The following is a 16,000-nucleotide window of genomic DNA, read 5'->3' on the forward strand; positions in this document are numbered from 1 at the left end:
TTGACATTTTTTGTCTTTTAGTTGGAATATTTAGTACCTTAATATTTAATGAAATTATTAATATATTTTGTTTTAGATCTACAATCTTATTATTTTTTCTATATTTCCTCCATTCTTGTCTCTCCTTTCTTATCTTCATTTGGATTAATCAGGACTTCATTTTATTTCTCTTTTCCTCTCTAGTTGCTTGTTGGTTATACATTTTTTCTTTGTGTCTTAGACTTTGAAGATGAAAAAAAAACTAACCAAAATTAATACTTTTACTGCTTACCACTTCCACTGGCCTCCAAAATACAAGAATAAGTTCCATATAAAAGATGGGACAGCTAACACTCAGGATACACAAAGTTGAACTCAATAATGTCTGACTATAGTTCTATGCTCTTTCCATCACTTCTACCTGACCATTATATGAGAAACAGCAATCCTTCCACCATTAAGCTCAAATCTCTTCAGTTCTACCAACGAAATTATAACTAATAAGTCAAATCCTTTTTCTGCATGATTTTTCTGTCACATCTCCCCTGAGAATTCTCTTCTTCAGAATCAAAATCCCTGAATGGTTTTATTGTTCTTTGTATGATTGATTTCCACATTCTCTATTATCCTAGAGGTAGAATTTTAGAAACTCAACAAAAGCTAATCTGTTTTACTTTTAAAATATAAATTTGGAAGAACCCATACTCTGGTGTCATTGTCAGTAAGATAAAGGCAAATAGAATACTCTCTTGAAACACCAGCAGGGATAGAAAAGCAAAGTAATAAGGGTGAAATACTAAATATAGAATATGATTTGGGCACCACTTTTAGCAAGTGAATTCTCTATTTCTTCGTTTAATTTAATTAATTTTTTTTTTGAGAGAGAGAGTTGAGAGGGGAAGACGGGCGGAGAGAGAGAGAGAGAGAGAGAGAGAGAGAGAGAGAGAGAGAGAATCTTAAGCAGGCTCCCTGCTCAGCATGGAGCCGGACACAGGACTCGATTTCCTGACCCTGGGGGATTTTGACCTGAGCCAAAATCTGGAGTCGGATGCTCAACCAACTGAGCCACCCAGGTTCCCTTCTATTTCTTCATTCTAGATCATATATTAAAATCAAAACTAGCCAATTTTCAGATATACACAATTAAATGTATAATCATCATATGTAATTAAAACCAAATGTACATTTGTTTCCCATTTATTTGGTAGAGATGTATCATATCACTAAAATGTAAATAATTTTAAAAATTAAAGTACCATTTATAGGTACAGATAAAGAAATAGTCTCCAAGAAACTAAAATATTTGCTACAGTAAGTCATAACTAAGACTGGAACATAGGTTTTTTTCTGACTGCAAGTTCATTTTTTTCCTGTTAATCCATAGTCAAAGAGTGGTTTTGTAATGGCAGGTAGGCTCCTATATAATCACTTTTACCTTCCACCTTTTCTAACACCAGACTTGATGTGTTTCAGCTGTTTCACTTCTTGATTGTCTTCACCAAAATTCCACTAACCCCTCAAAAAAGTATTGAATGCTGATTTATTCTTCTCAAGCTTCTGTTATGTGCTTTATACCATGAGAAAAACCGCAGGAAAATATTTTAGTATAGTCTTTGCTGTTTTTACCCCCTTAATCTTGAAAATATGCTAATAATTATTATTTCCAAGTACTTCTCATTCTAATGGTGAAGTTACACTCTTGAATACATAAGCTCTTTGCCAGGCACTTCCATGATTCTGAAGCCTGGCAGTTAGTTTAACATACAATGATTAGATGTCTTACATTTGGATAAGACATCTCCTTGCGTCTCCTTCATTTTTAACTTTTTGTCCTTTTTGATTTGTGTTTCCTAAAATGATCGAATTTGCACATTCTGTCCTTCAGAGGATCCCACTTATTCCCTTTACCATTACTTCCTTATCTCTTTAGATTCCTTCTTTATTGTCCTCTTGCCTCTTTTCCCTTTAGCTCTGTTAGCCCTACATCAGAGAACCACCCTATAGTGGCCAATGTCTGTCACCCCAAAACCTTGGCTATGGCATATCCTTTCCCTGGAAAAAGAGGAATAAGCATAGTCCCTTTTCTCAGAACAAATGATATTCCCTGTTAGGCCTCCTTCTCCTCTAGAGCATCCTGACTATCTCTTGACACTGATTCTCCATCCCAGAACTTGAAATTTGCTTCCTTTCACAAAATAAAAAATGCCAAATATGTCAAGGATCAAATCAAGGGGCATAGTTGCTGTAGTCTCCGTTCTAGGCAAGTGTGTCTTGGAGAGATGGACTTCTGAAACCCCCACTTGAAAGTAAGGCAGCAGATAAATTCTGATCCTATTGCTACAGAGAATGTATAGGAATTCTGAATGCAGTTCTAGACACTTGCAGGAGCCCCATTCTTTCTTTTAGAGAGTTTCCTACTGTTTAGCTCATAGCATGCCATTCTCTTCATTATTTAAATATGATTGACTCATTTACCAAAGCCCTACTGCAAATGCTATTTGCCCCCTCCCTAGGCAAACAAATAAAATGAAATAACATAATTAAGTGCAAATATGGGCAAGAGGTGTGGTTTCCATGGCATCACAGCCCTGCTGTTTGAGAGACTGCACCCAGAACAGGGCAGCCATATGCCACCAGTCTGCTCGTCTATTCCGAGATCAGAATGGAGTTCTGAGATCTCTCTCAGACAGTCTGCTTGCTGATTATGACAGCTGATTCCTGTCCCTATAGAGATGAAAGCCCCATATTGGGGAGGGGTGCTGTTTCTATACTCTCCCATGGCTCCACCTGACTGACACAGTTATTCTGTGCTAAAAGCTCATGGGGATGTCTAACGTCTTAGGGTCTGGATGTCAGGGCTGTAGTTCTATCTTAGCTGTTTTCTCCAGTGGCCCAAAGTGAAATATGTCTCCTTAAGATCTTAACATGAGAAGTTTCTAGGTAGAAGAAATTAGTCAATTCATTTTCCTACTTTGGATCATTTTCCTATTCTCTTCTGTATGAAATGGTGTACAATAGAAATACATATAAAAAAATGATAGGGACACTTGGGTGACTCAGTTAAGTGTCAGACTTTGGTTCAGGTCATGATCTCATGGTTTGTGAGTTCAAGCCCCACATTGAGCTCCATGCTGGTGGTGCAGAGCCTGCTTGGGATTCTCTCTCTCTCCTTCTCCCTCTCTGCCCCTCCCCCATGTGTGCGCACGCGCGTTCTCTCTTTATCTCTTTCTCAAAGTGATAGATTTCTTAGGATCACATACAAATTCAAGACATTTCTATTGTATCTAAATTCTGAATTATAGCCATGTGGTTCTTGGGAATTCTAATAATTTATATATTTGAATATCTTCATTAAGTGTGAACACTTGAATTCTCATCATAAACTTTCATTTTATATATATTGCATGTCACAACAGTGGTTTAGACCCCATTAAAATTGTAAATCATGGACATCTGCATTCAAGGAAGTCCTTAATTAAATAAATAAAATCATTTATTTTTCAAATACAAATGCTAATGTATTATTTTTATTGCTATTGTTTCCTTGAAACTTATATTTTAGATACTATTTTTAGTTACAGGTATTTCATAATTTCTCATTAATATGAAAGCATATACATATCATGGACAAACCAGAGTATCTCTTTGTATATAGCACAAAGTTAGTTAAGGTGATGAGAAAATATACACTATCCTGGATATGTGGTATACGTTCTAGAAAGACCATAGTCTTACTGATATTCTCAGTCAAGAATGTCAAGGGAGGCAGTTTATATAATGATTAAAACAAGGGCTTTGAATTCAGATATTATTTTATGACTTACTAGCTGTGTGACGTTGCCCATTGTCCCTGTTTTCTGTAGTATATCTCCACTGAGACAGAAAGGTCAATTAATGTCTCAAATTAGATGTGAATCATAGCCCCGAGGTAGAAGGCACCATCTGGAGCCAAACATCACTTTCTCTGGCCTTCCTCTCCCCAACTGAAAGTCTCCAATAAAACTTTTGATTCTTTCCTGACCTTGTTATTTTCTTTCCTTATTTGTGATCTTGGAGTCATCTTTGACTCCTTTGTCCATTGCCCTCCACAGCTTTTTGCTGAAACTTTTTGGTTGGCCACCATGTTATGTGCCTCACTAAAAACAAAAACGTTCATCTATTTCTTAGTACTAGACTCTGGTTACACCAAATACAACTTGGCTCTGAAAATATCTCAGAGGCAGGTATCTTATCCCTCAAAATTCTCTACAGATCTTAACATAGATTGCTTCTCAGAGTGTATGATCAGTAAGTGCTCAAATGGTAGTTACAAGTGATGTTCATTTTTTCACTGTAGGTTAGTGTATATTTAATCTCCATTGCGGAGATTCATTAATTTGGAAAACTTAAAAAAAAATCAAATACTTAAAACACATCAATACTACTCATTTTCTTTGGCATTTGTTGCTGTTTGAGTTAAAGTTCTGTGGACATATAGGAGTTGAAAAATAGCTCTAAAAACCAGAAAAAGGTCACTAATGTTGACAACTCTGAATCCCTCTGAAAAATAAGCACCTGCTCTTCTTATTTACTATAATAACAAATACCTGATCTTTGTACAGGTCAAACAGGTTTTTTATATTTTGCAAAAGGCAATTATTTGATATAAAGACTGTAGCTGTCTTTGGGCATCAGTAATAAGATCTTAATCAAATATTGGGGGCTTCTGATATTATGAAAATACCTTAGCCAAATATTAATGGAGAAAGTTCAGGCAGTGTGAAAGTTGTCAATGTGGTATACAACTACATATTGGAGCTATGTTTTCATTTGCAATGAGCATAAGGAACAAGTCTAAGATGACACCCAGATTGCTAGTCAACTACTTTATATGCTTAATTATGGCTTGCTTTAAAATTACGTTTTGGTCAGCCACTGAGGTTAAGAGCTGGTTAATCCTAATAAAATTTTAATAAAATAGAAAGCAAATGATGCACCTTAGCGGTTCATATGCCTGCTGTGTATATTAAGCTGTGGTCATTTTGTTAGCAGGAATTTTTTTTCAGTTGGCATTCTCAATGCCTATCACAGTATTTGGCCAATATTAGGTGCTAAATAATGAATAAATGAGTGTCAGATTTAGAGCACCCTAAACACAGATACGCTTTGGGGAGCTATAAAGGAAATAAATTATTATCTACTTCCCAAATGACACATAACTCAGGTAAAAATTCTAGAGCTGCATTGTCCAATATGGTAGCCGCCAGATACATGTGGCTATTTAATTTATTTATAATTTAAAATAAAATTTAAATATTTAATAAATAACATAAATTCAGTCCCTCAGTTGCAGAGCTAAATTTAAATGCTCAAAAGCCACTGAAGCCTGCTTCTGATTCTGTGTCTCCCTCTCTCCCTGCCACTGTCCCACTCATGCTCTGTCTTTCCTTCTCTCAAAAATAAAAGTAAACCTTAAAAAAAATTAAATGCTCAAAAACCAAATGAAGGTAGTGGTTACCATACTGGCTAGTGCAGATCAAATATTTCCTTCACTGCAAAAATTTCTATTGGATAACACTTTTCTAGACAGTGTGGTATTTTCTTCACATAAAAAAATAAAACTTCACCATGACAGTTATACAAATTCCAATATATTCAGGTGATTTCACAAATATGAATACATTCAACTTTAAGGAATCATGGAGGGATTCTATCCACTATGCATTTCTTTATCAATTTGTAGTTTGTTATAGTCTTAGAATTCTTGGTGGCTTTTTAATAAGCTCAAAAGACTATAGGGGAAAAAGAAACACCTTAAACACATAATTGCCACACTTGTGCTTGTTTAATATTCAGATTCCTAGATCCTACTTTCAAGATCCTGACCCAATAGGTCTGAGGTGTCTTAATGAAAATACATCATTAGACCTCCCCAGGTGATTTTGATGCGCACGGCCCAATAGCTACATACTAAAACATTTAGCCTAAGAATTATAAGGATTATATTCTTGCTTCATTTATTCAACAAAATGTATTAACTCTTTCTATATTATGGGCCCTAATCTAGACACAAGGGCTGTAAAGACAGAGAAAGAGAAGATATCAATGGAGAAAGTATTGTTTGGTGTTATCTTTTGCTCACTTGTTCCTACACCACCAATAGGCACCCTAGCCACCCATCCCTGCCCAAGCCTGCTGTCAGGTGTTCCCCAGGTGGATACTGACTTGTCTTTATGTGCAAAGCTGAGTCCAGGAAGGACTTGATAGTAGCAGTAGAAGTAGTAGAGGAAGAAGCAAAAGGAGAGAAAGGTGGAGGATGAGGACAAGGTGGAAGAGGGGGATGAGGAGGAGGAAAGGGAGAGGGAAAAGGAGAGGGAGAGGAGAAGAAATTCAGGAAAGAAGGAGAAGGAATAAGGAGAGAATAAAATGGGTTTAAGAGGTAGGAAGGAAGGAGAATGGACAAACGTGGTGATGGGATGCTGGGCACAGCAATAAGCAAGAGAAAGGGGTCTGAAGTGGCATTTAGCTTTCTGGTTTAGGTTGGTAGACAGCAGGGCCATTCACTTAAACAGGGAATACAGAAATAATAGTTATTTGGGGGAAAGAAGATGGTTCAGTTTTGGTATGTTGGACTTATACACTGCCTCTGGTATTTCAAATTGGAGATAATCAGAAGGTAACTGAGTATACAGTTTTAGAGCTTTAAAGATATAGATTTGGGATGTACCAGTGTTATATGAAACCATGGGAGTGAAGGAAATCATATAGGAAAATAAAATTATATTACAGAGAAGAGAAGGCTTAAAAGGATGGGAATTTGACAAGCATACATTTTTGGGCAGTGATATTTACCTTTTTGTGGATCAATAAGCTTTCTGAAAAATCAGATTTTTCTGAAGAATTTAGAATTAATTTCTAAAGAATGTCAAATTTCACAGACCTACAAAATTTGTAGTTTCCAAGGTGTTGAGACCCTTGTTGAGAACTTCCACAGATTGCAGGTGTTTAAGTGATAAAAGAGGAAGGGAGGCCCATGAAAGACAGTGAGAAGAGGAGTCAAATTAGATAGTAGGAAAACCAGATTTCCAACTTACTGAGATTTATTCACCTGAGCTAATGCAATAGCAGATATAAACCCAGTTTCAATGAGTAAACTGCTTCTCTTATATTCCTGTTTGTAAAATCAAGAGCATAAATGCATATTTAGAGTCATTTATTGAATTCCCTTTTTCTTCATAGTCCTTGAGAGTTAACAATTGAATTGCCCCTTCATTCTGTTTTGGGTTTTCTTTCTTTGACTCATAGAAGCCATGGATTAGTTTACTCAGGAAAGAGAGTTTCTTAAAGTTTATCAACAATCCACAATGGCTTTCTCTTCCACACAGGTATAAAATTGGACTATTAGAAGGCCAGCATGCATTTGTGTTTCCTTGGGATCCTTGCCTTTTATGTCACACTTACCTACAGAAGTGATGATGACTGTGAAATGAGCTTCATCTCGCCGTCCAGTTACATTGTTGTAAGCACAGCACACATAATCAGTTGGCTTCTGGGCTACTTTCTCAGATGTAACTTCCAAGCGAGGTCCATGCTTGATGACATATGTTGTATTGTCAGTCCTCCGGATCCAGGAGTAGGTGTTGGGGGGGTAAGAATCAGCAGAACAGTAAAACAAGATGGCTTCTCCAATGTCAACAGTAAACACTTCCCCTACTTTTAGCCCTTTGTCAGAATTAACTTGAAGTCCATAAGGTCCATCTGCATTAATTGAAAAAGGAAATAAAGGGGTGGCATAAATAATCACAATATAGTTATAGCATTTGGGAGAGCTTAGCAGCATTTTACTTTCTATGAAAGTCTTCATGTTCAACTTGGCAGATAGATCCTCATTTAGATTCCCAATAAATCATGAGGACCTAAAAATGTGTTATTCTGATATCCACAACAATCGAAATTATTTGAGGTGCGATTGAACTTATCTGATATAGTGAAAGGCTTGAAACTTAGTGTGCAATTTCAGAGACACTGCCATCATAACTGTCATGCTAAGTTTTGAGTAAAGTATTGATATGTCTGCAATCATGTTAGACAAGTTCCATCTTTCTTAAAACAGAGTTGCACTTGAAAGCACTTTAAAAAATAGATTATGGCCATTAGTTTCTCATTGACAGCCATATTTTGAGTATTATCTGTTTTTATTCTCAGTTCTAGGGTAAGCCATGCAAATATTTATAAAATACATAGTTTCACATGGAGCACAAATTTGTGCAAAGAGATACAGAAGTGTCCCATTAGCAAAGAATTTTAAATATTCCTCCCTGCAAACTAAGCTTAGAATTCTATTTGGAAAAATAATCTCTTCATTATTATTAACAAGTATTCATTGGGGCGCCTGGGTGGCTCAGTCGGTTGAGCGCCGACTTCGGCTCAGGTCACGATCTCGCAGTCCGTGAGTTCGAGCCCCGCATCGGGCCCCTGTGCTGACAGCTCAGAGCCCGGAGCCTGTTTCAGATTCTGTGTCTCCCTCTCTCTGACCCTCCCCCGTTCATGCTCTGTCTCCCTCTGTCTCAAAAATAAATAAACGTTAAAAAAAACAAAAAACAAAAAACAAACAAACAAAAAAAACCCACAAATATTCATTGAGCATCAGTAAACTATTTAGTCATGGATATCCCATGGTGTTTGTCCTTACTGCAATATTCTTGTAGCATTTTGCTATTTCTATGGCACCAGAATGGCTGCAGATAAAGACACATTTCCCATTGCTTTCTTCCAAAAATAAAGACAGATTTAAAAATTTTCCCAGCTAGATAAGTTTTTCTGCTTCAGTCTAAATCCTGGCTTCTATTCTAAAAACTTCAAGGTTTAGGTATGATTATGTTCATTTTTCAGCTGGTCATAATCAATATTTATTGGCTACTTTCCATATAAAGGCACTTTAAGTACTTACACAGACTACCACATTTAATCTTTAAAGCGACCACATGAGGTAGATGTTATTCCCATTGTAAGATGAAGGAAGAAACATTTAAAAAATTAATTTTCCCATGGTCACATAGCTATTATATAGCAGAGCTAGGACTCTATAATATATGTATTTGATCATTCACATTACCTCCCCAAAAATGTATGTGGCATAATTTTCTATATCAGAACAATTTCTTATTGCATAACTATATTATTAGTTCTATAATAAGTAATTATCTAATTACATATTAATTCTGTACTCAGTTAATCAAGTAATATATCAAAAAGTCCTGTTTGAGAGATATTGTTAGATGGTATATTTAATATATGAGAGAAAAAATGTTTAAGACACAGTTCTTACACTCAAGGAATTGATAAACTGGAAAAGGCTATGGGTGTTTTGCTCAGTAATAACCTAGTCTCAGAGTTCTGACTTTTTTTTCAATGTTTATTTATTTAGATAGAAAGTGCAAGCAGGGGAGAAGCAGAGGTAGAGGGAGATAGAATCCCAAGCAGGCTCCATGCTGCCAGTACAGAGCCTGATGCTGGGCTCAATCTCACCAATAGTGACCTGCACCGAAACCAAGAGTCAGTCGCTCAACCGAAGAGTCAGCCAGGTGCCCCAAGGTTCTGATTTTTTAAAAAAATGTACTGACTGTTCATCTCTCATTGTATGGAATAATATGATGTAATGATTATACAGTAGTCATTATCAGTTATCACTACATTTAATCCTGATTTTGTCAATTGTTAGTTACGTGTTCTTCAGAAGTCATTTAAACTTTTAGATCTCACTTTTTTCACCTTTACTATGAAACACTGACTGGATGAATGGTTGACAAAGTTCTTTCTACCTTTGAAATACTTTTGAGTGATTAATGATATGCTAAAGCTATTTTGGATACTGACAAGCCAACCTCAAATTTGCGGATTCCCAGAGTGGTTCTCTATTATGTCAGCATTTTCTGGCTGATCTATCACTGGAGAAACACATTTCCTAAGATAAAACAGGAACTGAAGATGCAAAACAATAAATTATATTTAGCTAGGGAACATGCACTTTGCACATACTTGCTTCCTAAAGACACAGACATCTGAAGGAAACTTACAGGTTTATATTTATATATATATACATGAGATGATCCTGATTTCAGGAAGCAAACATAGAAGTTAGTATCTTCAAATTTGATGTAATCAGGAACAGGAGATGAATAATTAAAATGAAGAGAAATGAATACCCTTTCCTGTAACTGTACTAGCTGTACTAGAACCCTGTCATTTCAGGCTATGATACAGTCTCAGGGGGAAAACCACTCTTTCAGAAGTGTGTGCTAAATGGAACCCTTTTATTCTGAATTCCACTAAATGTAGGTTGTATAACGGAAATGAAAAGTTGTTTTCACTCACTCGACCAAAATCAATATTGAGATGTTACTGTGTGCCTAATATTGTTCTAGGCTTTGAGATGTTACCGTGTGCATAATATTGTTCTAGGCATTGCGGGGCAATCTGAGGTGTGATAGACAGGATTCCTGTGGCTATTCTCCCAGGCTCAGTGCAGCAACAGCATCCCCTTACATTGTCAGCATTGACAGAACATTAAAGAAGCAAAGACCACCAACTGGTGGGTATTGGTTATGCTTCATATTGTAGGAAACCAAGGGAAGGAAATAACTAAGGTTGGAACAGCAAGAGACCCAAGTCTGTGCACAAAAACTAAAGTCTGAGAGAGCTTTTCTGTCAGCTGTGATAAAGAAGAGAAGTGTGGTCATAAAAATACAGCCATTCAGTTTAAGTCTCTGTTTTCAGAGTTTACAGAATGTGACTCTAAAAACAAATTGCTTGATAATTTGACACACATAAAAATGAGTGATATTCTTTTCAGTGTGCTGATGTTACTCGAAACTTTTTGAGAACTCCTCAATTAGAATTGCCTTAGGATCCTGCCACATAATGGAGTATTCTCAAAAATAGTAATTCTTTCATTTTGTAGAGTGGACTCAATATGTAAAGGAAGTCCACTGTCAGAGCCAAGTGGTGAATAAGGTTGATTACCTAATTTAATAATATTGCTCTACTTTCAAATAAAATATGCTTATAAGGAAAGGAATCTTAGCTTATCTTTCCTATATGCATGTATATTTTGATTTTGCTACTTCCTCATTTGTTGGGTTTCATGATTGGCATAAACTTTTCTCCTCTGCCTTAATTAAATGCTATATCTGACTCTTAAGAGTTAGCCTCAAAATCCCTCAAACTCTCTTAGCCCCCATACAAACATTTCTTCCAGTTCCTGGAATCTAATACCTTGAACCATTTAAATTCCTTTCTTCTGATATGATTTATTAAAATGTAACATATTTTATCTGATTATACAAGAAATATATGTTCATTGCATAAAACCCTAAAATTCAGAGAATCATGAAGATGGAAAGAAAACTTATTTGTAATTTTACCATTCAAAGAATGAATATCCATATTTCAGTGTATGATTTTTAAATCTTCTTTTTTTAATTTTTTAAAGTTTATTTATTTATTGTGGGGGGGGAGGGGCAGAGACAGAATCCCAAGCAGGTTCCACGCTGTCTGTGTGCAGAGCTGGGCGTTCAAACTCATGAACCCGTGAGATCATGACCTGAGCTGAGATTAAGAGTCGGACGCTTAAGTGACTGAGCCACCCAAGGCACCCCGATCTTTAAATCTTCTATACTTCTCTCTCCCTCTCTCTCTCTCTCTCTCTCTCTCTTTCTCTCTCTCTCTCTCTCTCTCACATACACACAGATTGCCTTTCTTTCTTTCTTTCTTTCTTTCTTTCTTTCTTTCTTTCTCTTGCACTCTGCACTCTTCACTCTTAGAATGTTTTTTCTTACTACACTATGATGTTATTTCCTTTTGAGCACTTCAGTCTGGCCATCTTTTACTGTGAGGTGTAGCCTAATACATTATTCATCAGAATGGGCAATCCAATTGAAGACATTTGGAGTGATTCAACCAGTGTGGCCTCTGACATTGAAAATGAAAGAAGGATAATTCTATTTTGACTTTGGATTATGGTTTAGTTTCTTGCCTGTGGCAGAGAACTCCCAGTAGAATTAAACCCTTTGCCTCAGAAATGGCTGTTTACTAAGTGACTTATAAAATCACATATCATCTGTTCTCTTTCACAATTTATGACTGGGCGGGAACAGTACCTAAATTTCCATCATGATGCTGCTTGCCACCCTGCTTGGGGAGCAGATGGTAACTATTTACAGTGAATGACCTTTTTTTTTTCTTTAATTTTTATCACTTAGAGTACTTCCCTGCAGCCGTGCCATATGTTGCACACAAAATACAGTGGTTACTGGGTTATTATTCTCAACAGAGCTGGAGGGCATAGACATTTCATGAACTACAAGTAGGTATTTGTCTGAATTACTGACTTGACGTTATATTCCACCAAATCCAATACCAGGTTATGACATCATAACCTCATACATACATGGCCAATCTTGACAGATTCTGTTATACTTTTTCTGCTAAAATAAAAAAAAATAACTCCTGCTTTCATGAAGGAAGCTGTCATAGAAACAGTGCCTTAAGAAAACAGAGTAGTAGATTCATACTGAAATTCTAAGTTATGATGTAGACCTCCATGGGAGAATATTGCAATATGACATTTTTATTGAGGAACTTTTCTAAAGATCAGAAACAAACACACAAAAAAACAAAAAACAAAATGAAAGGCCAAAGCACTATAACTAAGAAGCTGTTATCTTATGATGGGAATTTAGCCTTGTTACAGCATCCTCAAGTAACACTGTAATTTGAAAGGGATATGAGGAAAGCTGTTCCATTTTAGTCAAGTTCAAGAAACTCGTATTGAGTTGGTTAATCTTAATCTGTGTCAGGGAGTATTGAGATGAATAACGCAGAGCTCCTACTCGGGGTTGGGGTGCTTATGAGCAGAAAGACTCCAGTGCAGTGAGTGCCAGGAAAGATGGTGCTACAGGAGTACAGCAAACCTCTTTGTGACTCTGAAGAGGTGAGACAAGGCAAGGGCAGATGAGCCTTTCTGGGGAAGATGATACTGTGAAGGAAGAGGAGGGTGCAACCAAGTGAAGAAAGGGAAGTGGGAACCCAACTTCCCAACCAAGGCACACATTCCCAGTTTTCATAAAATGATATAGACTGCAAAAATAAGGGTGCCACATCAACAGAAAGGATAAATGACCAATATTTCCATTATATATTTTATTTAATTACTGTAACCCCAAATCAATACAAACAAAAACAAACAATAAAATGGGCTAAAATAGCAACAGAAAGAAAAATTTAAAAATTAATGAGTCTGGGTTGTGTTTCTATATGTTATGTAATAAGTAATAATTATTTAGCACAAACTAGACATGATGTTTGATTTTTGAATCAAACAAATTATGAGTGATTGAGTGAATAAAATAATGAATGAAGGTCAGTAAGATGAGATGTTGACTGAGTGAAGAGTTTTGCATTTGAATGTAAAATTAATCAAGAAAGAAAATTAATAATACTATATTCACAATTACCTCTTAATAAGACTAGTAATTGTTCTTAAATAATTTACATAATTCATCTTTATAATGTGTGAGTGGAACATGCATATGTACATTTTCTAAATGTTCTTCTTTCTACTATCTGCCATTAGTCTTTAATCATGACTGACATTTCTCTGTGAGATTTCCATATACTATATCTAAAAGAATGTAAAGAAGGAAGTTCAGTCTATAATAGAAGACATGTTCTGCGAAATCTGAATTTATTCAGATGGGGATAGTTTAATTCTTTAAAATAACACAGGATAAGAAAGAAGATTCAAGAGTTTAAAGCATATAATATTTAATATTTATAGAAAGGATTATGATTTTTCCCTCATTTTTATTCTTTACACATGGTATATCACCATATTCTATGATAATAATGAGATTGGGGCATGAACTTGTACATGTCAAAAGAAAAATCTTATTCTTACTTTGCCAGATTAAAGTAAATGATATAGCCAAACAAAAGTGTATTTAAAGATGCAAAAGATACTTTCATGTATCTGTGATTGTTTATGCAATTTCCCCCAGGAATTTTTCATTTAACTCTATGGCTAGAGTTTAAAGGTAGGCAAATAGATGAAGAGATAGATAGATATAAGAAAGAATTGATGTAAAGAAACTATTTTCATGTAAACAAAATAACGTATGTTAACCAATGGTAATGTTTGGGAAAGACAAATGTTCTTCTCAAGGTATTCTTTCCATTTTCTCTTTGCAGGCATCTTCTAAATTACCCAAGCTCTCCATAACTTCTTGCTGCCATGTTTCCAATTATGTCAGAATAGTTTTGGCACAAGGGAAAAAAACAAGAAATAAAAAAGGAAGAAAAAAAAGCTAAGATCATTGAGTTCTTCCTATGTGCTGCTCACTGGCTTCTTTATTCATAAAATCTCACCTAATCCTCCCTATCCCTCTTGAGACAGGTATTAGACTTACACTGAGAACTGTAGATAAGGAGATGAGGACATGGGATCACTTACACATCCTGCCAATGGCAGAACCAAGGCTTTAACTGAGGCAGTCTGAATTTTCAGCTCAGGCTCATCACTACTGTGCTCTCCACTGCTCTCCCAAATGACATGATATTAACTAGAATTTAATGTGATTGAAACAATAGATCATCAGTTAATAAGGAATGTTCCACCATAAGCTCACTTCCTACTGCCTCTCATCTCACTGAATAATGGGAAGTTCCTTGGGATTGATATTCAGTAGATTATATCTGGATGGTTTAATATCTGGTTTTGCATTTTGTACCTTGCATGTGAAGGTAAACCATTTAGACCAAGCAATAAACAATGTAAAGATTTATCTACATAATCCTAGATTTGATATACTTGGCCTGCTCATATTTTTTTCACTGTGTTTAAATAACTTCAGTACTTAGGTCTGTGCTACTTGCAGTTGAATGGAAGTGTTAATTCATGTCAGAAAAACTTCAGTCAAGAATATGACTACACTTATAAACAGACCACACGAAATCTGAATTTTTCACTCCAATGCAATGGTCGTCATGCAGATAGGCACAGTTTATACTTTCTTTGTGAATCTATTTCTCAGCCTACACTTTAAGACAGACAGAACAGGGGCGCCTGGGTGGCTCAGTCGGTTGAGTGCCGACTTCGGCTCAGGTCACGATCTCGCGGTCCGTGAGTTCGAGCCCCGCATAGGGCCCCTGTGCTGACAGCTCAGAGCCCGGAGCCTGTTTCAATTCTGTGTCTCCCTCTCTCTGACCCTCCCCCATTCATGCTCTGTCTCTCTCTGTCTCAAAAATAAATAAACGTTAAAAAAAAAATTAAAAAAAAAAAGAACATTTTCACAATGTTATCTGAATATAAAATTATATAAAACTGTAAACGTTCAGCCATGAAAATAATGCCACTGTCGAACACAATATAATTAATGACCATAACAAATCTTCAGTAAGTTGCTTGGAGTGTGTGGTATTTTGGTATTTCTTGGTAAAGAACGATAATTTCCTTCTTCCTCAGCACTTTTGAATATAATTTGGGGAATAGTTAACCTTTGAGACAATGCATTCTGGACTAGGGTGGACTAGGAGTTAATCCTCTTAGGTTCCCCTACACCAAAAATGAATTATACAATGTATGAAGTTTGTTTTCTATTTCTATGTGAATAATACTTTTCAGAAAAAAATATTTCAAATTGCTCTTAGATATGTGTAGTCACTCTTTATAGTTCAAAACTGATGACTTTTTCTCTCTGTATTGTAGGTCAATATGTCCTACTTCCCCTTTTTTTTCTTTCCTATATATACCATTTCTATAATTGTATGATGTTTGTGATCTAACTTGAAAACGTGCTCTTTTGGCAAACATTTTTTGATTTAGCCTAGAATATGTATGTCTAAGTATTAGCTTATAGACCATTCTCTAGTCTTTATATTTGGACCTTTGTTTAAAAAATAATTTTTCCTCATGGTTTATCAAATAATACCCAGTGTTCAAAGCTCTCAATGATTTAACTCAAACATATCTATCTGACCATCTAGC

At 35.9% G+C, this 16,000-nt stretch overlaps 1 protein-coding gene and 1 long non-coding RNA gene across 3 annotated transcripts in view; one reads left to right on the plus strand and one right to left on the minus strand.

Annotated features, from left to right (window-relative positions):
* HEPACAM2 (HEPACAM family member 2) overlaps positions 1 to 16,000 on the minus strand; it is a 42,129-nt gene that overhangs the window by 12,056 nt on the left and 14,073 nt on the right. For both annotated transcript variants that reach the window (XM_042917819.1, XM_042917813.1), the window contains exon 4: positions 7,420 to 7,716. In XM_042917819.1, coding sequence (XP_042773753.1) covers positions 7,420 to 7,716 — 297 coding nt within the window. The remainder of the gene's footprint in view (positions 1 to 7,419; positions 7,717 to 16,000) is intronic.
* LOC122207737 lies at positions 7,410 to 14,325 on the plus strand. Its single transcript, XR_006196985.1, has 2 exons — positions 7,410 to 7,477; positions 14,206 to 14,325. It is a non-coding gene; the product is annotated as an uncharacterized LOC122207737 (long non-coding RNA).

This window comes from Panthera leo, chromosome A2 (assembly GCF_018350215.1).
Source record: "Panthera leo isolate Ple1 chromosome A2, P.leo_Ple1_pat1.1, whole genome shotgun sequence".
In the NCBI taxonomy this organism is placed as follows: Eukaryota; Metazoa; Chordata; class Mammalia; order Carnivora; family Felidae; genus Panthera; species Panthera leo.